Raw genomic sequence first — 26,738 nt, forward strand, 5'->3', positions numbered from 1 at the left:
TCTCACCCCATAAAACAACAACATAGCTTTGGTTTGGAAATGGTTATGCCCAAATGCCTTCCTCATCATCCTTTAAATGTTACGGTCAGCATGAAGTAAAAAAGAACAAACGTGTTAGAGGAAAGAGACAGAGATGGAGAAGAGCAGGAGGAAAGTAGCTTTTGCAGAAAGTTACAGGAATAGATAATGAAAGAGCAATAGTGAAACTGAACAACGTTCAGTACAGAGCAGCTGAATACAAAACTCCAACAAAGAAAATTTAGTAGACACTAAGCGTGGTGCTGGATTTTCAGCAGCCGACTCGTCAGCGGGGAAGATTCTATCGCAGTCAGTTAGAGACTGAAAAAGACCACACAGGCAGGTGCTTAAAGGTGACGTTATACAAAAGCACGTGTACTTGGAGCCAGACTTGCGTAACTCTACCTGATCCGGTGAGGGGCGATGTCCAGGGTGGGGAGGGCCGCGGGCGGGGCCTCGATGATGCGGGGGCGGATGGCGCGGGTGTTGAGCGTGTGGACCGGGATGTGTGGGGTGGTGGGGGTGCTGAGGGTGCGGGTGCTGCTGCGGGGGTGGGCCATGAGGGTGTTGAGGGTGGGGGTGTTGCGGGTGGGGATGCTGGATCTGCTGAGGCCGTGGAGGGTGCTGGTGTGGACCGGGGGGCTGAGGGTGTTGCGGTTGAGGGGGGTGGGGGTACTGAGGTTGTGGTGGTTGGGGGTGCGGGTGTTGGAGGGGAGGCTGAGGGTGTTGTGGGTGTGGCACGTGAGGGTAGGGAGGCTGCTGAGGGTGGGGGGCGTGTGGATATTGAGGCTGGGGCTGGGGCTGAGGATGAGGCGGTTGCGGTTGGACATGGTGGGGGGGGTGGGGATGGTAGTGGTCATCTTCATAGTTGTCTGCAATCAGCTTCATCCTACTCTGTGTCTGCAAGGAAAAAAAAGTTAGTAAAAGGTGATTACTTTTCGATGCACCCGATGGTCATAAACAGTTACCATGAAAAGACTTTTAAATAAAAGCCAAGCGCTGCTAACCAGCAAGGAAGAGGTAGAAGTGTGTTAGACAGGTGCACTAGTGTATACCTGTTGTTTGAGTTGATGCATCAGTCTGTCTTTCTCTCTCTTCAGTGCCATCACTTCCTCCTGGGTCTTTTTCTTGTTAGATGAGGACAGCTCTAGTAAGGCAATGTTAGCATCCTTCTCACTGATAGCTGCTAGCAGAGCTTGTTGTCTGGGGAAAGAGGATACATTTTCTTAAATAAACATGGTACTACCAGTATCAATAGAAGTACCAGGAACAATTTTATCTGCTCCCAAGATCTACACATTTTCATTGCAGCACAAAGACTGTGTTGACATATGACACAAGAGAGAGAGAGAAGGAGGGGAGGCAAACAAAAGCAGAGAGTGACAGAAAGAAAGAAAGAAAGAAAGAAAGAAAGAAAGAAAGAAAGAAAGAAAGAAAGAAAGAGTCACGCACAAAGAGAAGAATGCAGAAACACTCACTTCATTTCAAGAATCTCCTCCAGCTGTTTCCTGCGCTCTTGCCTCAGGTTGGTCAGGTGACCGTCTCTCTCTGCCAAAGACTGCTGGGTGGAGGAGAGCCGCTGCTTAGTAGCTTCCAGTTCCTGCCGGGTCTTCTCCAACACATTCATCAGTTCCTCCATCTGAGAGAGACAGAGAAAGAGAGAGAGAGAGAGAGGTAAGTAGTAAAGTGGAGAAACATAAATGCACCAGTATTTAGGGTATGCATACCCCTGTGTAACATCTCAGTGTAAGTACAGCAAACATTGTCTCTCATTCATATACAAACAGTCACAGACACAGACAGATGGACTGACACACACACGCACACACACACACACACACACACACACACGTATGCACACACGTATGCACACACACACACACACGTACGCACGCACGCACACATGGACACACACACACACATAGTACACACAAAAAGAATACACACTCATCAAAACACATACACACACACACCTTGGGGTTGTCCATGGGATTATCCTTGCGAGAGTCTTGCAGGATCTGTCCACTACCCTTCTTGTCCCCTTGTGGGCCAAGCTTGAGATTTGGGCCCTTCTTGTTTTGGTCCTTGCCCTGCCTTTAAAAGCAATACAAAATTAATCCTAATCCTTAGATTTAAGGCACTGGAAGGTCCACACTGGTAGTGGATATAATATATGTGCTGGCTGTCATCCTTAACATGTGACTGCTGCAAGTTAGGATAATTATCATTAACTAGAGTTAGAGAAAATTTAAATCTATACTCACACAGCATTAAAGTGAATGAAATGAAATGAAATGAATGAAACTTTTTACATATATATAAAATGAGGTGATGTACTATCACAGAAAACACAACTGACAATGTTATAAGACATACATATGAAATGTTCTGAGAAGTCTAAGCGCACAAGAAGAAAGCCACGGCGACATAGGATTAATCAGAAATGCAAATGACCGGTACAAATCGTCAGTTCACGTGTGAAACATTAAACAATATTCTTATCAGACACAAATCACAACTGACAATACTATATGGAAAAGGATGACATGAACAAAATTTAAGTTAGAGACATGTGGTCTTCCGACAAGACACAGAGAACAAAGCACACTCTTAATTGTTTGATTATTTGCTCTGAAATAATTCACAAGGGTTGAGGAATACAGAAAAGAGAAGACAGGAGTCAGAGCTGTCGGGTAGGGAAGAAACATGCCTGTAACGGGATCGACTTACCTGGGAGCAAGGCTGCAGGCAGAGAGGAGAAACAGGAAGGAGGGACAGGACGGGAAGGAGAAGCCGCAGAACAGCAGACAGGAGGAAGAGAGGAGGGAAAAAGTGAAACCACAGAAACATTAGAAGTTACAAAATAAAATAATAAAAAAAAGACAAAAAAAAAATATACAACTAAAACAAACTAAATCACAGATAAAAACACAGTGGAAAAAGTTCAGTGAGAAACAGGGTAAAAGTCAAAGGTTCCCCTGTAATAGCTAATGCAGGATGCAACTTCTCATCTCAAAGGATGCCACTGAATCTTTGACTGCAGAGCCAGTGAGTATGCCAGCATGCAGGCAAAGGACTAGCTAGAGCCAGAGGGTGGGAACCAAGGAGCAAGAGAGCAATGGGTCAAGGAGCATGGGCACCGGGGTGCAGGGAGTGGGGGGGGGGACCAACATACTTGAGGACGCCAGACTCTTCACGTTCAGAAGAAAAAACCCTACCTAAAAAAACACCTCAATCACAGAGCACGTCAGGACCTGCAGTGCAGCAGCACTAGTCATGCAGGCCATTAAGGCGGGCATTTGGTTTAAATCTGCAGGCGGGGGTGGGGGTGGGGGTGGGGGGGGGGGTTGTTTGGGGATGAACAGAGCCACTGGGGATGTGGATGAGTAGAGCCAGAGTGGAGGGGAGAGGACCAAGAGTGTGCAGAACCATTCTGGAGAGGGTTTTTGTTTTGTCGTTTTGAGGTTGGAGTCTGAGGGAAAGGGAAGGTAAAAACCATTGGAGAGCATGTTTGGAAGGTGATTGGTCAGGTGAGGGTAGGAATGCAGATGAGCATGTGGAATGGGAGGATGCGTTCTCACATCAAGGGCTAAACCCTCTGGACAGAAGCTACACCAAGCAGCAAACAAAGGAAACACAGAATGTAGACATTTGCGCGCGCGTGTGTGTGTGTGCGCGTTTGTGTTTATATGTGTATGTGTGTGTCATGTGCATGTGCGTGTGTGTGTGTATGTGTGTGTATAGTTAAGGTATGGTACATGATAAAAGGAAGAAGCACAAAGTGAAAGTAAAAGGATAGTGAAAAAAATAGAGATTGTTGGTAAAACACACCAAGCATCTGTCTCAAAACCCAACCGCTTCTCAGCTCATGTAGTAACAGCTTCAAGTATTTTAAAGAAGTGTCATTTAACTTAAATTGAAAAGATAACTATTGCATGAACGTAATCTTGGTGTGCTTATAGAACCAACCAGTGCACAATGCACAATGCACAATGCCAAAAAAAGAGGAATCATAAGGATGGCAAACACTAAAAAATAACAAAATAAGAAAGTAAATATACACATCTATCATATGTCTATACAGACATGTAAAACACATGAATATGATATGGGGTGATACTTGCAAGAGTGCTGCTACCAAGTAAATATCTGGATTGACATATAAAGATAGATAACTTATTCTTGAAGCACACAAAGTGACAGGATAAGCGCATGCTGATGGGGAGAGGAACGTAAGTAAGCTCTCATGCACAGACAACTGTGCACATACACTAGATTTTTACAATGCATAACAAAAGGTACACACTCAAGTTCACAGGCACTAAACACAAAGCCGCACGCAGGCAAGGCTACAGTTTCTGTGTGGGAACTACTCAGATCCACAAATCTTTACAGGGTCTGCACAAATGTAGGAGACATCGTGTTTTAAAACTATGACAACATATTGTAGGGGGCAATGACCATCCTCTCGGCATAAAGATTTGTGGATTGACAGCCGGCAGCAGACACAGCATGGAGCAGGGCCAAGCATACAAGAGGATGAGCAGACGCAGTCGCATAATGGTGTGGCAGTCGCAGACTCTACGAACGATGCAGCCGAGCAGAGGTGCCAGGGCAGAGCACTCACTTTCCCAGGAAATCCCACACCATGCCCCCTATCTGCTGGGGGGCAGCGGACACAGAGGGGGTCGGGTCAGGGGGGGCTCTGCCACCGGGACGGGGGACAGGGCGAGGGGCAGGGGGAGGGGGGCTGGTGTGGAGGTGGAACGAGGTTCGAAAGAAGAGAAAATGAGGAGGGCGAGAAAGCGAGGGATTGAATCGAGAGCCAGAAAAGAGAGAAAAAGGGCGGCAGAGAAGAGAGAAAAAGGATGAGAGATGAAGGGGATCGGAAAAGATACGGATGAATGTTTTCGAAAGAAGGGGGGGGGGGGGGGGGGGAATGAACGTGGTGACGTGATGGGTGTTTAAGTGAAGAGACGAAGGAGAAAGAAATGGCGGTAAGTAGAAAGAAGAACAGGGACAGGATAGAAAGAAAGAGAGTGGGTGTGATGATAGAAGAAGAACAGAAAGACACACAGTTAATCAAACACCACTAACAGTTACAGCATGTGCATGGCAACAGAGAAACGCAATGGCATTTTATCCGTGCCAGGGGGCGCTAGTGTGCCAACTAAATTATTTTATGGAGCTAATAATACCCATCCTGCTGTCTGAGTGTTTCTTACTGTCTTCAAACATATCTCAGGAGCCACTGTTCCTCGTTAATTTAATCATCTATTAATATCAGGAAAGATCCACCGGATTCACACTCCTCACTGCTTTTCAGTTTGTGAGCAAACTCTCCGTGTCAGAACAGGTACAGTATGGTTCATGTGGTATCTGGAGTCTTAGTGCAGTATTTCAGTGGGAAGCATCAAATAAGGGGACATAGCACAGAAACACTGATACAAAGCCAGCAACACATGACAGTATTTAAAAAATACAAATAAAGCTGAATAACCACTGGGGTACACAGAACTCTCACGGGACAGCAGACGCAAACACACGCATTAATCAAAACCACACGGCACAGAACAAAGTAAAAACATACTGAGCAAAAAATACAGACCACATCCACACAATCTGATTATATTCAATGACCATCTCACCATTTCACCAACAGACAGGATCATATTACTGCATTCACTGCAGCCTTCATCATCATCATCATCATCATCATCACCATCATCACCATCATCATCACCATCATCATCGACATCATCATCATTAAAATAAATGACCTGTGACTCTGTGACCTCTGACTGCCACTCAATGCCAAAGTCTACAGATTGTCCAGGAAAGCGATCGTTCCAAACATAGTCGTCTGCAACTGGCAATCCTTTCATTTAAATGAATTACCAGAGATATTTACACAACAACGTGTATTCCTGACTGTTTCAATTTAAAAAATGAGCATCATAAGTTCCCAGGTTACCTCTCCAGCTCAGCAATCTTCTTGTCCTTGTCATTTTTCTCTGTCTCCACTTCTCGGAGGATCTCCAGCAGTCTCTCTACTTCAGCTTGGGCCTTGCCAGACTCTTCCTTATAGAAGGACACCTCCTTCTCTAGGAGTTTGACCCGGTCCACATATTCAGGGTTGCCACGGGAACTCTGTTGCTCCACCTCATGTGCCTTCTGCAGGGGCAAGGTCACCATATTACCATGGAAACACAGTCAGGTTTCCAGGCAGAAACATTGGAATTACAAGCAAAGATAAAAAAAATAAAATAATTAGTCAAGATAGAGTTTCATATCTAGTATGTCTGTGTACAGCGGTCTCATATAAGTTTGATATGATAATATATTTCAGCTGCTTTACCAAACATCTGTTAAATCATTATTTGATTCCAGTGAAACATGAGTTAATTTCAGTAAAAAGTGATGCAGTGTCTGAACTTAAAACAGAGGATCAACATGGTATCATGTGAAACTGTATTGAGGTCAGTTGTATCTGGTCGGGTTCACTGTGAACTTGTGTCATTCAAAAGCTACAGAGGATCTTGAAACAGTAATAATACAATGAACAGCATCATGTCCATTCACACTGAAAGACAGTATGTCGAGAACACTGGTCATAAGTTCCCCATATTGAACCAAATCATCCATCAACCCTAATCAGATTCTCTAAAAGTAACCAAAAGAGCAGGGTGTTCAACCTCCATTACCTCCCCAGTGTGTCAAACACATAGCCAGTACACAACTATTTGCCACATCACATGACAACACAGACACACAACACCGCGGACTACACAAGAGAGGGGCACAAAAAAAGAGCGCAGAGTCAACAGCACAAAATCTGTCATTAAATACCACTTAACACCTCCATAAAAATAAATGTAACCAGTAAGACAAGATAGCACATTTGCCACAGGTTGTAGATCCCTGATTTTGTTTTTTTTTTTGTTTTTTGTTTTTTTTTAGATCAATTCAGAAGATGCCAACTACACATAAAGCACAAATGAAGGTTAACACAGCGTCACCACTGGTAATGACAAAATAACGTGCAAAGGCTCAAACCGGGCCATGCAATACCAGCTGCTGATAGCTCAGCTGTACAGTCTTTGCAATGCTTTGTTCACAAAGCAGAAATGAAATGAACAATAGCCTCTGGCAATTCAGTTCAGAATATATAAATTAGGTGACATATTTTAAGCATGAGGAAAAAGGAATGTGTTGAGTGTTTGTTCGTTTTGTTTATCAGTGGGACTAATAAATTAGAGCACTGACATTAAGAGTTCTGTGTATGTGTGTCTACTGAATGTGATCAGTGATTGCTAAATTGTTTGTATATATATACATCAAAAAGAACAGGAATGTGTAAGCAAAGGTTTATAATAATGTACATGATAATTAATCAAAGTGCATGTTTGATTCACATTTCGCTATCATTAACAGCACTAATTACTGCAAACAGTGCAGTGTAGAAATGGTGAGCATATCAACTTACAGTGTGTGCTTATTATAAACGTTGTTGTGGACACTGACAACTCGACTCAACATAATGTGTGGATACCAAATAGGGATACTAGGTTCCCATGCGTTTTTGTAGTAGAGAGCTGTGTATTCAAGTGAGCCTTCAGACGAGCATTCGGCTAACGCTGCGCAAGGCTTCAGCGTGTCCGCGTCCTCATGCTTTCAATATGTGCTCCAGAAAATTCTATAGACGGACTTACAGGGTTGTTCATCTGACTGAACAGCTGCTCTGCTTGCTACATTTCACAGAAGGAGGTGGGTTTGGGTGGGGTAAAGGAATGAAGGGAGGGGGGGAGACCCGGGAATACAACAGCAGCATTAGCTCTGCCAGTCTGAATTAGTAGAGTCATTTGTAATAGACATTTTACAATATAAACGAGAGACAGTGACGCAGAAAACAAAGGGAGGAGGGAATGTGGACCCTGCCATAGACAAACAAGGGAGAAACCACTAAATCAACACTGATCTCTTGAATGACATCATTCATTGGAGCCCTGTTAGAACAAGTAAACAAATTTTACAATGAAAACCCATCAAACTCACAGTGTGCTAAATGGCCCTAAACCAGAACATTGAACATTGCTGGAGGTTGTATTTGTTGTAAAAAATCTAAACATGCACTATGTTTACAGTTGATGGAGGTTAAAACCAAAATCACCGAGAGGTGAAGTATTCTCCTAGGGAACATACAATACTTTCTCATTATGGTAGAGTTCTTACGATCAGCCTTACAGACATGTCTGTTAACTGAGGTTACTGTAGTGAAGCTTGATGAATCTTTGCTGAAACATTCTAAATATGTCAGTATACACATGAATTTCACATGACTAGATAAATTTCTGTTAAGATCAAGCTGTAGATAAAGATTTAAAAAAAAAAAGAATGTGTAGTAACCTCACTTAAATGAAATGAAGTAACTGAAACATAGTTCATAAAAATACCAAAATAACAAATTTGAGTGATAACCTAAACTGGTAATTCAGCCAATCGGCAATAAAAGCAAAGATGCACACCAACCTTTTGTAACTGGGTCTCCAACTTACTACATTCCTCTTTCTTCTGCTCAATGGCAATCTCAAGCGACTTAAGCTTGGAGTCCTTTTTCAGACCAGAGGAGGCCAGTGATGAGGCATGCTCTTTTAGGTCAATTAGATTAGACTGAAGAGACACAGCAAGAGAACTGACAGTCAGAACAAGACCAGTGCCTCACGGAGTCAGAGATAAACAGAAATACGATTCTGGACATGAATTCAGGACCTGACTGATGCCATATACACACACACACACAGACACACACACACAGAAATGACAAGTACACATATTTAACAAACATATACCTCTTTCTCTGTCAGCTCCACCTGCAGGCTGTTGACTTTCTCCTTTAATTCTTTGTTCTCTTTTTTATAAGACTCTGCCTCCTCCAGTCTCTCTCTGTCTTCTCTCTCTCGCTGTTCCTTCAGTCGTTCAATGATTCTTTCCTAAGAGAACAATCAAAACACATGCGCCAGTTCATAAATCTCATAATTACATTAGCAGTTCCAGCACAAGGATTTGTCCACTTCCTATTATTGCCCATTTATGGTCTTCAGAGGGCAATTAAAAAACTGTCATTACAGGTGTATAGATCAGTCTATAGTGCATGTCTATCAGGGATAATGTCCTTTTACCTCTTTCACAGAATATAGTAAGGAGAGCTACTACCTATCTGCTCATGGATCATTAATAGCATCTCTACCTTCTCAGACAGTGCCTCCTCCAAGGTGGCCAGAGCAGTGTCAGTATTGCTGGAGTCTGTCTGTAGAGATTTCACTCTGTCCTTCAGGTTTCCCAGCTGTTTGTCTTTGTCTCTTAACTGCTCCTGGAGGTTCTCAATCTAACACGGAGTTTCAAAACACAACAAAGGGTGAGAGAATAGGCATCACATGTAATTGAGAAGAGTAATTCGATTTTCTGGTGTTAAGTCCCATCAAACTGTGAGTCAAAACGTTCTTAATCCTCAATATCCTTATATATGAACAATATTTGAGATCTCTCTCTTCCAAGAATCTAAGTAAAAAGCAACACATAGGAAATCAAGGTATTTCTTCAAGCTGTTCAGGTATCAAGAGCTGCATTTGACTGTGAGAAGTCATAGGTCAAACATAGCAGTATACTGCCAGGTAGGATTTCCCTCCTCCCATGAGGTTTTTATGGTGACTAAACAACATGAAAAAGGTTTATGGGTTCAGTGAAGCATGCACTGAAAGAGAGAGAGAGAGAGAGAGAGAGAGAGAGAGAGAGGTGAAACAGAGGGAAAATGGGGTGGGAGAGAGTCACATTCAATGCATATTTATAGCCCTAACTACAGCTATTCAAGCAGAAACACTCAAGTTGGTGCAAATCTGTAGCCTCTCAAAGCCTTCCTGTCTGGTGTACCAAGACTACAAATCTTGCTGAAAAGCGCTATTAGAATTCCACATAAAATCAAGTAATTTCTAACAATCAACAAAGCAGTTTAAAAACAAGAGAGTATGACAGCTTCCTCCTAAGCTAACAACGTTAATTTGTTGCTAGCCTCAACATTTAAGCTAATTTTACATTTGAGAGATATGACAAAACTTGGACAGTACCGACTCATGATGGGACTGATTTGTGATTAAACTCACCATCAAATTTCTGGATTATGTTTTTTTCATTTTTTTCTCTTTTGGTTTGATTCCCCAGGTAACTTACTTTCTTCTGCAGGACATTGATCTTCCTCTCTTTGACCTCTAGCATGTCCTTCATATCCCGAATTTCCCCAGCCAGAGTCCCCTTTTCTTCTGTGAGATCTTGTAGCTGTTTGGTTTTCTTGTTCAGGAAAGACTCCTTCTCCTCTAGACGCAGTCTAAGAGCATCCACCTGAAAAAGAAGGGGAGTTTGGGACAACAGAGCTGACAAGGAGGAAACACTAAATTCAGTCTGCGCATTTTATAATATTTCCATTGACCTGACATTGTTCTTTTTGGTTTATTATCTGACCCAAAAAGACCTTAAAACAAACAAACAAAAAAACATTGACCATATTAGATCAGACAACACGGATATAAAGCTGGCTAGGAGTGGATCTGACTCTTATTACATACTTATGGCCTGAGAGATGACATGAACAGGGCTATTTGATGAATTTTAAGACAAAACTCTTCAGCCCTAGGTCAATCCATCAAACAGAGGTACACGAATGTGTCATACTGCCATAACTGTAACCTTTAAATTTTTGAATTATGGGGCTGACTATGAGAAACTGTTGAATCTGGTTTATTTAGACCTTTCATTGTATTTGAGATAGTTTATTTCTGTAGCATAAAAAATTATGGTGCAACATCACTCAACAGCTTTTCTTTACAAAGCAAAGTAGTGCTGTATATAAGTAGATTTGCAGTTCAAAACAATCTTCATTTTCCTTGTAATTCACTGTGTTTATGTGTGTGAGGGAGACCTCTGTTTGCAGAATAGCAGCACGTTGTTCCTTGGCAGTGAGGGACTCTTTGAGAACTTCAATGTGCTGCTTGCAATCTGAGTTCTGATTGTTGAGTGTTTCCAGTTTAGTCTGTAGTGCAAGAAGCTCTGACTCCTTCTTAGAAAGCTCCTGTTTCAACTGGTCAATCTGAGAGAGGGGGGGAGACAGGAGAGGAGAGAGAGAGAGAGAGAGAGAGACAGAGAGAGAGTGTATTATGACTGGATGGGTATACTTGGGAAACCGTAAGATAATGAGCGTGGTGTTTACAATTTTTTTAGGTTCTGAATAAAAAACGGGTGACATTTTATTAGTCAGATTGTATGCATGGAGCTCCCACATTTTAACAAGGCTCTCCCCTCATTAAAGAAACATTTTGGATTGAATCCTCTGCCAGAATCATATATTATACATCAGCTCCATCTATGATGTATGAAAAGGTCTCTAAAAATAAAACAACAAAAGTCCCTGCTGATTTAAAGTTAGCTGCTGGTGTACATATAAACACACACACACTCATGGCTAAAAACATGAGCCTGAGGTGAGTAACCTCAGCCATTACCAGTAAGGGAACCAATCACATTTCAGATATGCAAACGCTGTGCTGTCAAGGAACATGTGGATAGTATTCCACAGTAATTCCAGTGGAATTCTGTCCATACATAAAAGACAGTATATATTTCATAGTAGTGATTAAATGTGGAGAGCATTTAGAATCATGCCAGAACAGAAGCAGAACCAAGGTTAGAGCAGGATGTTTTTTGCTAAAGCAGCATAAAGAAACTGACAATAAAACACATCCAAACGCACAGACATTAGACAGATGGTCCTTTTCATAAGGATAAGACAACGTCTGTTGCTACTGTGAGTTTAGCTGACTGGCACGTGAAAGTAAACACTGTCAGCACAGTTGCTAGCAAAGCGCTACACCAAGGCACATTTAATGCTGCTGCTAGCGGCATTCAGCAAACCAATCACCACCAGTCAGGCTTGTCAGATCGTTCACAGCAATATATTTTGATTTTGGTTTTTTTGTTGTTTTTTTGGACAGCTCAGTGTCACTGTGTTCTTTAATAAATAGTCTTACCTTTGTCTTCATGAACTTTGAATGGTTCTTGTAGACCTCCATCTGTTTTATCTCCTCTTCCCGGTCCTCTGTGTTTAATAAGCTGTTTGCCTTAAGCATTTGGATCTCGTCCTCCAGGTCCCTTATGTTGCGCTCCAGAGACGCAATTTTGGTATCCTACCCCCAAAAAATACAATAAAGCATGAAGAACAATTAGCTCAGCTCATCAAGCTAATATTTCTGCAAGTTTTTGTCTAGACTGAATTGGAAGAAACTCTGAAAGATCACATAAAACTTCGCTGACAAGAGAATTAAATTCAGAATATTTCTAATGCTGTGCCATCGAGTTGAAAAGAGACACTGCAGTTTTCTTGCACATTTCAGATACAATCACCCTTCTTCCATCATGGTCATCAATTATCATCTAATCACCATTTGGTAGAACTGAGCACACATCCAGCCAAATGGTGGGATCAGCGGAAAGGTCCAATAAAGGTAAGTCTGAGCTGTGCCTCTTCTCAAGCTCTGGACGGCAACTGCAAGTGCAGCATTTGCTTCTAAGCTTTTTAAATAAATAATACAATGTCTTTAAGATTAGCTATGGTCCATCTCCCATTCCTACAGAGTGCTGAGAAGGAACCTCTTTCCCTCTCTCTCTCTCTCTCTCTCTCTCTCACACACACACACACACACACACACACTATAGGGTCCAGCATCTTCACCTGTCATTCCATTGATGATCAGAGAGAGATCATAGCAACATGACATTATTAAGTTACTCGACTTACATTCAAATACAATCTATAACATGATCAAAAATCCATTCATGTATTCTACATATCTGAGTCTCATCTGTCCGTGACTACAATAAGTTGGTCATCTTAATAAATGTAATTTGCATGTTATATTTCCTCTCTTAAAAGCTAATTTTATGATGTCTTTTAGAAACAACTGCACAAAATTGTACCTGTGAGAAAAAAGGGGTAACGAAAAACACCCTCTGCATAAGATCAGCCAAGTCTCTTTTTCTCCCTCTTTCTCCTGCTCTCTCTCCTCTCCTCTCATACTTGCATTAGTGCCTTCAATTGTATAAACAACCACACCTGTTCCCATGGCAGCAGCAACCACCAAGCTCACCCATTGGAGCGTGAAAGTGTGGTTCGTGCTGCAGAGTACAGTGCATGAGGGATGGGAATATGCAGTGAGTTGGTTTCTGTGTTGTTATCAAAGGGGAGGAGGAGGGAGCGGTAGAGTATTCTGTATGGATCTCACAGACTGTATTGGTGGATACAAGGCCTGAGTGTCACATGGAAGCAGCGAGGAACTGTGGGTGCCGCTCAGCTCCAATCAGTGATGACTTAAGGGGTGTGCGTTGGTCTCGAGAGCATGAGGTCATATGTTATTTTTAGCGGACTGTGTAATCGCTCTGCAGCTGGGGGAGCAGAGAGCCCTCTTTAGTTCAGAGCATGCACACACTGTTAAAACCTGAGCATGACTGAGCATGAACAGTTGTTACAGTTATTTTTTCTTTCTTTACTATTTTTTTTTTTTTAATTTGAGGACCGTTTTTAAAACCTTAATATGTAATACAGAATATCTAATTTCGTCCTGTCCTAATGCAGTTCAACCCAGTGGTGTCTCAGTGATCTATAACACACTCTTGTTTTGAGCCATAATACACAGAAGTCATAGAATTCTCACCTTCATCTCTATAATGGTCTGGAGGGCTTTAGTTTTGCCAGGGTCCTGGTGCAACTGGTTTCTCCGATGTAATTCCTGAGAGCAGACAATTTCGGCCCCAAGTTAAAATTACAATAATGTTTTAAGTATGCTTCATGAGAGTATGAAAGCCCTTGGTTTGAATATCTTATCTACATCACAGAACAGACTACATTTTCACAAATCATCAGATAGACAGCATGTGTCAAAGTTTCTCTAAAACACTTCAAAAATTAGTTGTTTTTATTTAAATAATACATTGACTGGGTATTTAACATATTGTTTTGTACATTAGCTGGTGCAATACAAGATCAGTTTGATTATTATGGATACTTAATCAAATAGCAAGGTTTTACTGTTACCTTTACATTAATGTGTGAAATACTTTAAATTATAGAATTTAAGACCAGCATCTGAGGCATTCTTGTTTCATTACCACAACTGAGCATCAGCAGAAGCCTAACTATGAGGTGTTTGTTGAATTTCTGCACTGCCCTCTAGTGAATATAACTGCTTCTGTTTTCCTGCTGGCTGTCACTGGACCCCATTCATCACTGGGTTATATCTGTTCATAAACAAACCCCAAACTATACCTGCTCCTAGCCTCTTCATACTGAAGTATTTTACATTCTCTACAATGTGAAGCATTCTTCAGTTACTTCTATACTAGAGTACATGTCCAGGCCCAGTGCAATCACAATGATATAATGCCAGTAATTGTTTTAAAAGTAAATCACTCCACTCTCCCAATATTTAAGAGAGAAAATACTAGAAATGGTAAGTTAAACAGTATTCAAACAAGCAAAATATTTTTGTCCTAGATACTATCAATAAGCAATGAGAAATGCACTGTTCTCTGAACACTTTTTGAGGATTGCATTCAGGCTGCATTCTGCATTCTCAGGGCTGTGCTTTCCAACAGCACAATATTTACCATGATATTTTTTGATATCTCCTTAAATAGCATTTTCAGTTTTAAACCATTCTGTGTTGACAAAAAAAAAAGATCACTGCAAAATCAATAACCAAACTGTGAATCCACAAAACGTATCAATTATCTGAATAAAAAGCTTCACGGCACAAAGACCCTAAATATCCCAAAAAGGAACATCGACACAGGTACCTCCCGCAGGTGGATGTTCTCCTTCTCCTTCTGGTCCAGGATCACCTCCAGATGGCTGAGCTGGGCCTCTGCCTCAGCAATACGACGAGCCCTCTCCTGCTCCTCTTCCTCAGTGGCTCGACCCGTGGCCGGCGGCAGGCCTTTACTCTGTAGCATTTCCAGAAGCTTCTTGATGGACTCATCCCGGGCACCTAACGTTTGTTTCTGCGTCTCGATGCGTAGCTCCATCTCCTCCAGCGTCTTCCTCAGGAGGAAGAGCTCTTTGGCCTGCCGGTCATGCTCGGCCTGCAGCCGACGGAAGTTCTCCTCGGTCAGCTCGATGGTGGTGAAGTGCTCGGCTCCTCCTGCCCGGTTTCCGCTCTCCTGCTGCAACAGGTGGTTCAAATCCCGCTGAGTCCGTAGCTCATCCTGCAGGGCCTGGATTGTCAGCTGGAGGTGCTGCAGCATAAAGGGTCGTTATAAACAGGATGGACAATGAAAAAGGAACTCTGGGTTCACAACCAGATCTATCTGTGCCATATACAGAACACAACGTGAAATCTGGTCAAGCCTGAAGTAAATGAATCATTCTAGGTATAGCAACATTTCTAATTCAACACTAAATTAGTGGTAATTTATTAATTGACATGTCGGAGCTTACCCAATCTTGAGATCCTTGCTTTTTTAAGGAATAACCTTTGATTACATGTCAAGACAGGGTAAACTTGCAGGGTCAGTACTGAGGAAAAAGCAGGTGGGACTCACATGCCAAAAGTACTTATCCTGACATACATTTCATATTTCACTGAAATACTAATTCACCCAACACAGAGAAAACAGCAATTTACTCTAGGAAACAAGGGGAAGAAGGGAACAGGTCTGAAAACACACTGACTGGCCTGTCATGGGAATACCCACTAAATTACTACTGAAATAGAGAGAATAAGGGACCATGTGGTACATACACTTGGGAGGATTTGAGAGGCTCATAATGACTTTGTCTAGTCTTTGTATAACATATTGTGCCACTGGCAAAATTAAATTGAATATGTGAGAAGAGTGTGTGGAATTAGAACACATAAAGTTGTCACTTTAGTTCTCTGTTGGTGTAAATGGGGCACACGGTCAAGCATAGTATTCCTTTTTGTATATTTATACCTCATGTTTGAAACACACTGAGGCTCCAAAAATTTATAGAAAATGCTTTGAGTTTGTTTCATAGAGGTGTTTCATGGAGAAGCCTTTAAATAGGTTTTGCAAAAAGCAAACTACCAAAACTAGAGCATACCCTATTTCAGTGTGTCAGGGGAGGGAGACGTGGACAGGTGGACAGGGCAATCAACAACTGAATGAATAAAAGTCTTGTTTTGGTAAAAGTGGAGCTATAGCATTTATGTAAAACATTGTTCACAAGAATAACAGGGCAAGATAACAGAAGAGATTTTTCTTTTAGATAGAACCTAAAATGCAACTAATAATGCTATTTACTTGTTTTGAGGAGCAGAAAATAAGTACACAGAAAACAAGTAAACAACTATATCCCCAACCTAAGCATGTGTTGTATCAGGTGTGTTTAACGTAAAGGAACAGCATACAGTACAACGAAACAGTTGGGTTTTCTTAGGGCCAAGGACACACAGCACACCAGTGGTGAGTCTATGTTCTGCATACTCCACTGGTTGCAAACATAGTGACAAACCTTAGTTCTCCGGGCATCCAACAGCTGCAGGCCATGAAGGCAAAACAGAACAGAAAGAACAGAACAGAACAGAAAGAATGTATGGAGGACACAGTGTCAGAAGTGACCAGAAGCAGGTGGACAGAATAAGTGATTATAATGAGGCCATGAGTAAAGCAGGAAAACATTGTGTCCTTTCATTCAAACAGTCACACATTTATAAAGGCTTTTTTTTTGCATTTTTTTACATATACAAATACAAATACAAATACACACACACAGGGCTGCGACATCTTCACAACTCTAGTGTAAACAGAAAATGAATGTATGTTCAATATGGAAACCCTTTGGAAATCACAAAACGAGTGAAGAAATGGTAAAGGAAAAGTAACACATTGCCCCATACTCAGACTCTTCTTGCCATCCTGAAAAAAGGGTGATTGAAAACATGATTTTAAAAAACCTACCCTCAAGACAGCATGACATTTCTGTATCTACTACAATAAATGTTTCCTCCCTGTGAAGTCTTTACCTATTCTTCCCTGTGATTTTATATTTATATGTATGTATGTGTGTGTTTGTGTGTGTGTGTGTGTGTGTGTATATATATATATAATGATAGGGTGCCTATTTCTCTTTTTATGTTTAAGACACAGATATAAGAATGAGGCATTAAAAGCATGTATATGAATTAGGAGATATATGCAATCTATTTATAATTCTTTGTTGGAGTGTCTTAATGCCGCTATAAATTGGTATCATTACAGCATCAATCTCCCAACATCCTCCCAGGTCTGATCCTTAGTAGTACCTGCCATTTCTCTCTCCCATATCCCCTTAACCTTTTGTGTGTCTGTATTAGACATGCACAACGAGACACGTAACTTAATAATAAACTTACAAACTTTTTCCCAAGGGTCTGGAAAAGCACCTTCTCACCAGAAGATATCCAAGGTCACCAGTTAGCATCATGCCTTTTAAAATGTGTGTTTTACGCGTAAAAAGGGGGAGAAGCTGTGTTTTGGAAGTTACTATTTCTCCTACCATCCACTGAAATGACAGGCTGGGAAGATATCCCAGTTATTCAAAGTCAAAGTAAGAGCAGAGGGTAACTGACTGCCCCACAGTAAGTGTACTGACTGTAACAGGTTTGTTCACAGTTTTCTCTATTAACCTGAAACTAATGACAACCAATCCCACGCCAGTTATTTTAGCAATGGGGCTTTATCAGATCTAAGAGAAAAGATGTACTGTGTAAAAGATATATATTAAATGTGCCTACAGCTGGCACCTTCCAATGCTAGGCAAGTCAAGTCCCCTAAAAGAACCGGTTATCTGCAGCTGTAGTCTAGTCTTGGTTCGTGTCTACCCTAACTAAAGAGGCTTCACAAGTCATTAGGATCTTATATCACCTTATTTGAGAACAAGACAGTGATTGTTGGAATAGGATAAAGTCATCTAGACAGTATATTCAGCCTTATCTCAAACAAAGCCACAAAATTTGCTATTGTAATGTTATTGAATTTGGAAGTCACAAAAATATCAAGATGCACAAACACTGAAAGAGAGCCATTTGAAAAGGAAAGATGGAGAGATAATTAAAGCTGAACTCAGTCTGCAAAGACATATAGCATCAGACTTGGTCTGATGCATTTTGTATCCTAAGAATGCTCTAAATAAATTAATGATATTAATGAGGCATGGCATTGAACTCTCAGGGCTAGACAGAAAGACATTATCTACACATAGACTTCTCTTGTGAAACACATTGCCAACAAGCAAGCGCTACGCGGAGGGCACTGTTCTGATGACCTAAGCCAAAGGCTCCATAGTGAGGGCATACAGCAGGGGAGACAAAGGGCAACCCTGTCTATTGCCTGTGTATACAGGGAAATAGTCTGACCTTAGACTAAGAGTCAGAACTGTAGCTTTAGGATCCACTTCAGAATACTCTATATCTGCTCCCTAGATACAACTAGCAAATCAATATTAGAATATATATAGAAGATAATCATAAATTTGGGTGCATCCTTTGTATGTTCTGATGTATAAAGATTGTATAAAGAATGAAAATTCTCAAATGATTCTTTAATCAGCCAATGCACGTGTAAATAATTATCATTTTATGTCATGTTGTATGTGTTCATTTGACCAGTAGAGGGCAGAGTAATTTACATGAAGGGTTATGGCAGGGATGCTCACAGCTGAATGTGCCAGTATGTCTTATTTCCAGCTCTTTGGGCATGCAAGCTTATGTAAGTATAGTCTTTTTGGGCCAGCAAACTCCTGCCATGAAACATCTGCCATAAAACAGCCAAAACATCATAGAGCAGCCCTCCACATAGATCTATTCACATGAGAATGACAGAGAGTCCCCAACCGCAAAACCAGACAAACACCTTGTCGTCAGTGTAACACAGACTCAATAATGTTGTCGTAGATAGAATGTTTTACACTGTCTACAATATTCAGTATATCACATTCTCACACATAATGAGCATAACATGTTAAAAAAAATAATTTATATTTATGTAATACAATTTGTCCTTTAGATTTGTGGCAAGCTAAGCCACAAATCTGAAGGACAGAAAAGGCAGTGACAAACTGAATTTAATTGTGAAGGTTATAATCGAGTTTTAGATGATCTAGGCCCCAATCAAAAAAAAAAAAAAAAAGGCGATTTATCTATCTGAATCATTCCCCATTACTCTTTTGTCTCCCCTCATTAGCTGTAATAGAGTGTAATATAGCTAAGGGAACTTTCTCTGTCTGCACCAAAGGCACATTAGTCAATTAACCACAAACTGCTCAACACACACACACACACACACAGAGTCAAATTTGTGCATGGTCACACACACACACACACAAATTTGTGCATGATGACACACACACAAACACACAAATAGAGAGAGAGAGAGAGAGAGGTGCACATGATGACATTTCACTATCATGCCAACCTTAATAAACTGATACACACAACACAATATTTGCCCTTAAGCACACACCAAATTATTTGTCTTCCAGTCCAGGAAGTTCACTGGGGGTACAATACATTTCCTCTGTCCACTCCACTGGTGTCTCCATTCCCTTTGCTTTGCTCTTTTCTCTTTCCATCCTGATCAATAAGCTTCCTCACTGAAAATGAATTGGAGGAAGCAGTCCAATAATACCATCTGCATAATTACACCCCGAGCTTCGAATACAGGCAGTTATTCCCCTCCCCCTTTCCGTTGAACCTATTCCCCTCCTCCTGTCTCCAGTCAGCCCCATACAGGTCACATCTGAGTGCCACAGGAAGTCTCATGACTCAGCGGATATTTTAGGTGGCTGTGGCAGGGCCTGTCTCTAGAGAGGGGTTCTCTTTCATTCCTCTTATCCTGTAAGCAAACCTGAGTGCTCAATACACTCCCCCACACAGACACATGGTGTCCTCTCAATTCACCTCCCAAAAGCAAGACAGGCACAGAGACCTCCTGAATACAATATGAGCATAATACAGATAAAAGGGCAACCCTTACTGACTCCAGTCTCCTGGCTGAATTTATTGTTTGTAACACAAATATTATGAGTTATTAGCATGTCCACTGAGTTGAGCAGCATTTTGTTGGCAAGATGATAAGTTGCTCCTCTGTTTCCATGGTTTTCATTTCTCACAAGTTTTTTATGTGAAACAGTCTAAAACTGTGCCCTGCTGCGAAAGCAATTGCTACAACTCTTAATCACAAACCCACACACGTACTGGGAAGAAAGTAATCTAAACATCGGTGGCATCCTGAACTTTGTGGATGGTTGCAGGTTTCTACTGCATGAAACCATCAAAAAATGCAGATTCAGTGTATGTTGCAGTCTTAATCTGTAGTCATTCTGTGCGTCATATGCACTCAAATCCACTGGAGCAAAAAGCTGCCCATGAATATGCAACAGGGGCTGGCCATAAGAGTAAGGGTGATAAGAAGGTGCTATGAAATTAGGCAGAGATGAGTCCAGTGTGTGTGTATACATTACCAATTCCTTGGGCAACTCTAACTCTTACCTCACTGAATTTCTAATAGAGTGACGACATTTTGAGTCAGCTTGTAAGGAATTCATTATAAACACACATGCACGCAAACATGCATGCACACACACAAACTCGCACAGAAGAATTAAGGAAAGGCTACTAGCAGACACTGCTCTGTCTTTATTCGCTATAAAAGGTTGAAATGAACAAAAGGCCTACAGAATGACACACTACGGTGGATTCTTCTGCTAATACTCTAGAGGAGCTGTCTGGATTCCGCACTACAGGGCTCAAGGTTATGGTGGGCATAAGGTAGTGATTAGAAAACTTTATCCTGCTGTGTGGCAGAGCAAATGGTCTGATGAAAAATGAGGAGGTGTGTGGACAATGCCACCCCTATTTGCCAAGAGACAAGTCATCTTTTAGTTCAACGGAGTTGTCAGATACAAAGCAGTAAAGTCAGTCTGATTCATTTAAAAAACTTTAGAATGACTCAATCTTTCAGTTCTGTATCAGTCACCCTCACACAAGCAGACACATGTCGCTTATATCACCATGGGCACATCAGTTGATGAGAAAACTATGACACATTTGTTGATTTCATTTTATTTTAGGTGACTAATTGCTACACACCCACGTTAACACTGACAACGCGTGAGAAAAAAATGAAAAACAAACAAATATCTCTCTCTCTCTCTCGTGTTTGTCCCTTTTCGAGTCTTTCTTAAGTTTCATAGCAACGGAGGGTCAAGTTAGTCCTGGTGAGTCAGTGGGAGGGGAAAAAAAAAAAGAAAGGAACATGTCAGGCCTGGCTGGTTTATATTTCAGTTGGGGGTGAGAGTCACAATGTGATACAAATGCTGAGGAGCATTCCTACACTAGGCTGACATATCCACTCTGGATCGTTAAGCCAGTGCTCAGAACAGCACTCAGTGGGAGACTGCATGCGATCAATAACCACAACCTGCTCAGCAGCAACAGTGCTTAATGTTCAACCTCACTGCACCCCCCCCCCCCACCACCCCCCCACCACTGTCACAGAGGAGCAAGCCACTACTTAACTAGTCTTTCTCTTTTTCCATCGTCTCCTCCTAAAAAGTAACTTTGTTTTCATTACCTCTCCGTTCATTTGTCTTCTCTTTTACTTTGACTTTTTTTCCCCCTAAATCATCTCCTTTGAAGAACGTTATCCTCACCAACCATTTTATCCTCACCCATCATCATCTCCTTTGAAGTCCTGGGCATACCTAATTTCCTCACTGCAAATGAGCGAAGAAAATGTGCTGTGAACATATGAAGAGTCAAGTTTGCCAAATATAGCACATAAATGCCCATGCCTGCATGTACCCTTAAAACGTCCAGTTGTCCTTTGGAACCATTTTTCTGAGTCTGCATGCGTTGTTTGCTGAACAAAATGGTGGCAACGACAGATGAGTAAGAAGAGCTCCTCAAAGGCATTTGTGTTTGTTTTGTTTGAATTCACACGTAAGCTAAGCTGAGAGAACGAATTAGCCCACTCCGCAGAGATAACTGAGTTCTACCGCAGGCATGAAGTAAACTCTGAAATTCTTCTGCGTACACGTGATAAGGAAAAAAACGATCAATGTTTCTCTCTGGTCCGACGGGCCATATTCAGGCCCTGGTAGATGCTTAAAGCAAGAAGTTTCTTACAGTGCCAGTTTTATTCAATAGTGTCTCACCAGTGAGAATCAGAGCCATGAGGATGGGTTCATGAATTCAGTTCACCAAGATGAGAGAATCAACCTCTAAATAATATTACCGCTCCAGCGTCTGTATTTCCACTTGAAACAAGTGTTTTCAGATAAGCATTTTTGGGGCATTTAGGTTTATGGGTGTTGACTGGCTGGCTGGGCACATTCGCTGAGTCTGTGAGATATTGCACACTTAAGCTGGAAGAGAAGCCTGCAGGGCTTTGTTGGTCTTCTATAGCAGCAACAACAATACACAGAATGTGTGACAATATGTCTCTACAGGCTCCCAATACAGATCATGTTCATGTTCAAATATTGTTCTAACCATCTACAGTTGACTCTGTAATTTTGAAACCATCTACAGTTGACTGTGTAACAATTTGCAGCAGTAGCTATAACAGCTAGCCTTTAATAGGATACACCAAAAGCTTTTGATGTAGATAGCAGTTACTCAAACATATATATGATTTGCTGAACAGTACCATTTCTTGCATTATTAATACACTTTTTTGTACATTATCATAACACAGAAATGACACCTTAAAATCTGGTAGCATTGCACAATTGAACTCCAACAGCCTATACAACACTGCCTGTATCTGTGCCTCATTACACCTCTCAACACAGTTAATAGGCTTCTCAGGCCATTACATCAGGTCACATGCCCCAAACAAAGACTATATGTCCAGCTAGATCGTAACTAATCACTCTTATAATCTGCTCCTTTGCAAACACCTGCGGACCGAGAGCGAAGTCAAAGGCTGGTCCAAAAACAGCCATTATAAGACAAGCTCTTCACTCAATGACTTAACAGCCCCTTTGGGCAGGGAGTCTTCCCTCACTGAACCATCAGAGTGTATAACAATGGCCCATGAACCAGGATACAAATGAGCAATTACAGGACTATAAATAGTGGCTAGGCACATCTGTCCTCAAAAGTAGACAGAATTAATTAATCAAGGCCTCTCCTCTGGGGAGAAGACCATCATTCACAGCATTGGAAAAAAAGATAATTTGAAAGTAAAAGAACAAGGACAGTCAAGAATTCGTATAGCATCTCTGCATATACCATACATGGACTGATGGTCAGATCATACACATGTCTAGAGAACCGGTATATAGCATTATATGATACACTGCCTAACTTTTAAAAGCTCACAAACGCTTCTTCAACAGTTTGCAATCTACAAAACATGACATAATTAAGGATAAAAATGCACCATCTATAATGACTAAAGACTGGCCAAGGTAAATATTGGAAGAGTAATTGCAATAGTAATGCTAATAGCATGCTTTAATAAGGTCATAAACAAACAGCTTAACATTATAATCACTCCAAAAATGCACAGTCATGGTATGCCAATTATTAAAATTAAAGGGACGGCTAAACAAGCTAATGCATGTCTTGAAGGCTTTTCCTCAATAACAAAATGTTGGCTATAAAGCAACCCCCCCCCCCAAACAAAAAAACAAAACCCAGCCTACACAGCATTACATAAAGCATGGAACTGAGCACAGTTTCTTTTCAGCACAGATACAAATAGGCAAATCTATGTAAATGACCTGTTCATGATTTTGTTATATAAGAAGTCATGTTTCATAGTGCAATCAAAGGAACTAAATGTTACTCAGTTTCCAGTCACACACACACACACACACACACACACAAACACACAAACACACACAATGGGCATTTGTCTGTGACTACTGAAGCTCAGTAGTCACAGACTAAGAACACAGTGTCTTGATCCCTTCTGTTCCCTACACCATGCTCTCCTCTGTGACAGATTTAGACACTCTCACGGGTGTGTGAGTGACTTCTCAGATATTTTTAACAGTCACTCATGGTCATCTTTATGCGAGTGCTATGTGACTCTATGTCACCTACTATATATTCAGAGTGGAATAAGTATTCTTGATACACACACACACGCATACATATATACACACACATACAGGTGCTAGCTGGGGGCTCCAGTGACGGCGTCCTGCTGTAACCTTGAGCACAGAGGGATTGTGTCCACTGAAGTGAGAAATGTGCGCTGTCTCAGAAAAATGGCCAGGGAAGATCACTCAGACACACACACTCTGACTGGCTTGACCTGCATACGTAATCTCAGGTATGATTTACCCACTGATAAACGGTTACGTTTCTCGCTGCTACAGATGATCTTAGGCCATCCTTACGTCTAACCGTACGACAACGCTGTTCTAAATGCTATTTATACTCGCTGGGTACTGAGACACACTCACACATTAAATATACAATATGTACATAATTAGGCAGCATAGATTTACTCATCTAACATGTGTCAAGAAATGCCATATGGTACCCGACAGGAAATTAAAAAAAAGAGTTGAAAAGGGTAAGAGAAAGGAAGAGCAAGAGAGAGAGAGAGGGACAGAGAGAGAGAGAGACGGAGAGTGCGAGTGCCTATACGAAGAAGAAGGCTGACAGGGAGAGAGTCTCGCAGACAACATTTTGTCCTTGACATTCCACTCCAGGCCTAGCCTTGCCTGCTGACTGTGAGTGATTTAACTAGGCCACATTTTCACTCTCACTCCCACAGAGAAGGGTGGGGAGAGAGAGAGAGAGAGTGAGAGAGAGAAAGAGAGAATGAGAGTCACCATAAATAAGTCTCAAATCACCTGTAGAAGCTGCCAAAAAACACCTGCGAGAAGACTCAGGGCCATCTACTGACAAAATGAACTTTCTATAATGATAAAAGTAATTCCTTAAAAAGAACTTACCAAGCATGAAGCACACATTCATGAAATTCTCAGAAACAACAAAAGCTCATTTTACAGAAATATTGACCATCCTTGTGAATATTTGTAAAGTATCAAATTTCAAGTTTATCCACATTAACAAATGTCGCTGGCACAGACCAATATAAGCCTTCGAGAAATGTCACCGGCCAGACAAAAATAAATAAACTAAAACAAGAGCTGCACACTCTGAAATTTGTTTTAACAGCTGACCATATGACGACCAGTTTCCCTTAGGTTTAATATGACAAATGCAAGCACAGCAGAGCACTACACTTCTCCTTTACTAAACCTGTCTTTTAGTATCTTTCATGCCTGAATCTTTTACTATGTGGTGTTATCTGAAAGAGTAAAAAGCCATCCTATATAACTATTCCCTAAATATTCCCTCAATTAAATATTCATTCACTACAAGCTCCTCTTTCCAGAAAGGGTTTCACACATCACCAAAAAATGGAATAAAATGTAATGTCTGCGAGTGGGTTTGTGTGTATGTGTGAGTGTGAGTGTGAGTGTGAGTGTGAGTGTGTGTGTTTGACAGACAATGAGTGAGGGTGTTGAAAGAAAAAGAAGAACAAAGTGTGAGTGCTGAAATGGAGGGTAAAGTGAACATTGCAGCAGAGACACTAAGGCACAGACTGACCTGGTTCTCCTCATGGGTGACCCTCATCTGCTCCTTGAGGACCGAGGTACGTGCAGCCTCCTCTTTCCTCATCACACGCTCCTTCTTTAGCTCAGGACTCCAGAAGCTCTTGATGCTGTTTGTGGACGAGCCCAACTTGCTGTCTTTCAGGTCCAGCTCTCGTCTGAGCAGCTCGTTCTCCCGTTGCATTTCTCTGAGCTGGGCCTGTAGCTCCAGCAACTCTCCCCCACCACCCCGCACCACCTGCCGCAGCAGCGCTGATGGCGTGCCCTGGTGGTGGTGGTGCAACAAGGAGAGTGAGCCTAGATCGCTGTAGGAGAGCAGGTCAGCATGAGGCAGTCCTACAGAAGCAATGTTGGGGCTGCTGCCCATTGCAGTGACACGGCCACCGTACATGGCCCTGCTAGTGGCTCGGCCAAGAGTCATAGTGCCTTTTGGGTATGTGGCTGTTGAGGCAACACCCTCATGATCGCTAAGGTACATGGGGCCGGATGTAGCATAAGCTGCGTTTAAGGACTGGATGTTTTCCATGGAAAGAGTCTTGCCACCTCCCCCTCCCCCACTGTTTGCCCTCCTGTGACCCAGTCGTGGGGACCTGGGCAGGCGCGGGGACCGTGCAGGGCTGCCCTCGATGTGCCCGACTGTTCGCGCACTTCCGTACATCTCCTGGGTTTCTGCAGTATGGTGCCCGAGGACTCTTTATGAGGGGTGTGCTGTTTTGAGAGAGAACACCCCCTCACTAACAGACCAGGGCTGTTTACTGCATGCTGGAAAAAAGAAAAGAAGATAGAGGGAGGATATTAGCAGGTAAGCAGGATTCACATGCAGACATTTTAAGCTTAAAATCAAGGCTCTGTAAAAAGCGGCATTTCATGTGTAGGGGTGAGTGAGTCACCAGCTTCAGGCTAACTGCATCCTGGCAGTATCCCAGATTTAAAGAGAAACCTACTGGAAATCACAAAAGTATACATGGCCATTTACGATGCAATGGTCCTACTCAAATTAGAACTGTCCCACTGATGACAAACAAACAGTGGAAAA

At 41.8% G+C, this 26,738-nt stretch overlaps 1 protein-coding gene across 1 annotated transcript; it reads right to left on the reverse strand.

The window, feature by feature from the left end:
* Positions 1-43: 43 nt before the first annotated feature.
* Positions 44-26,360, reverse strand: erc2 (ELKS/RAB6-interacting/CAST family member 2). The gene is made up of 18 exons (XM_030777703.1): positions 25,698-26,360; positions 16,592-16,615; positions 14,914-15,351; positions 13,773-13,847; positions 12,093-12,248; positions 10,988-11,155; positions 10,243-10,410; positions 9,266-9,403; positions 8,868-9,008; positions 8,548-8,688; positions 7,731-7,766; positions 5,993-6,192; positions 2,749-2,760; positions 1,992-2,112; positions 1,497-1,657; positions 1,074-1,221; positions 424-918; positions 44-70 (listed from the first exon to the last, which is right to left on the reverse strand). The coding sequence occupies exons 1-18, from the start codon at positions 26,358-26,360 to the stop codon at positions 44-46; spliced, it is 3,312 nt and encodes a 1,103-aa protein (XP_030633563.1).
* Between the last annotated feature and the right edge of the window lie 378 nt (positions 26,361-26,738).

This window comes from Chanos chanos, chromosome 6 (genome assembly GCF_902362185.1).
Source record: "Chanos chanos chromosome 6, fChaCha1.1, whole genome shotgun sequence".
NCBI classification, from domain to species: domain Eukaryota; kingdom Metazoa; phylum Chordata; class Actinopteri; order Gonorynchiformes; family Chanidae; genus Chanos; species Chanos chanos.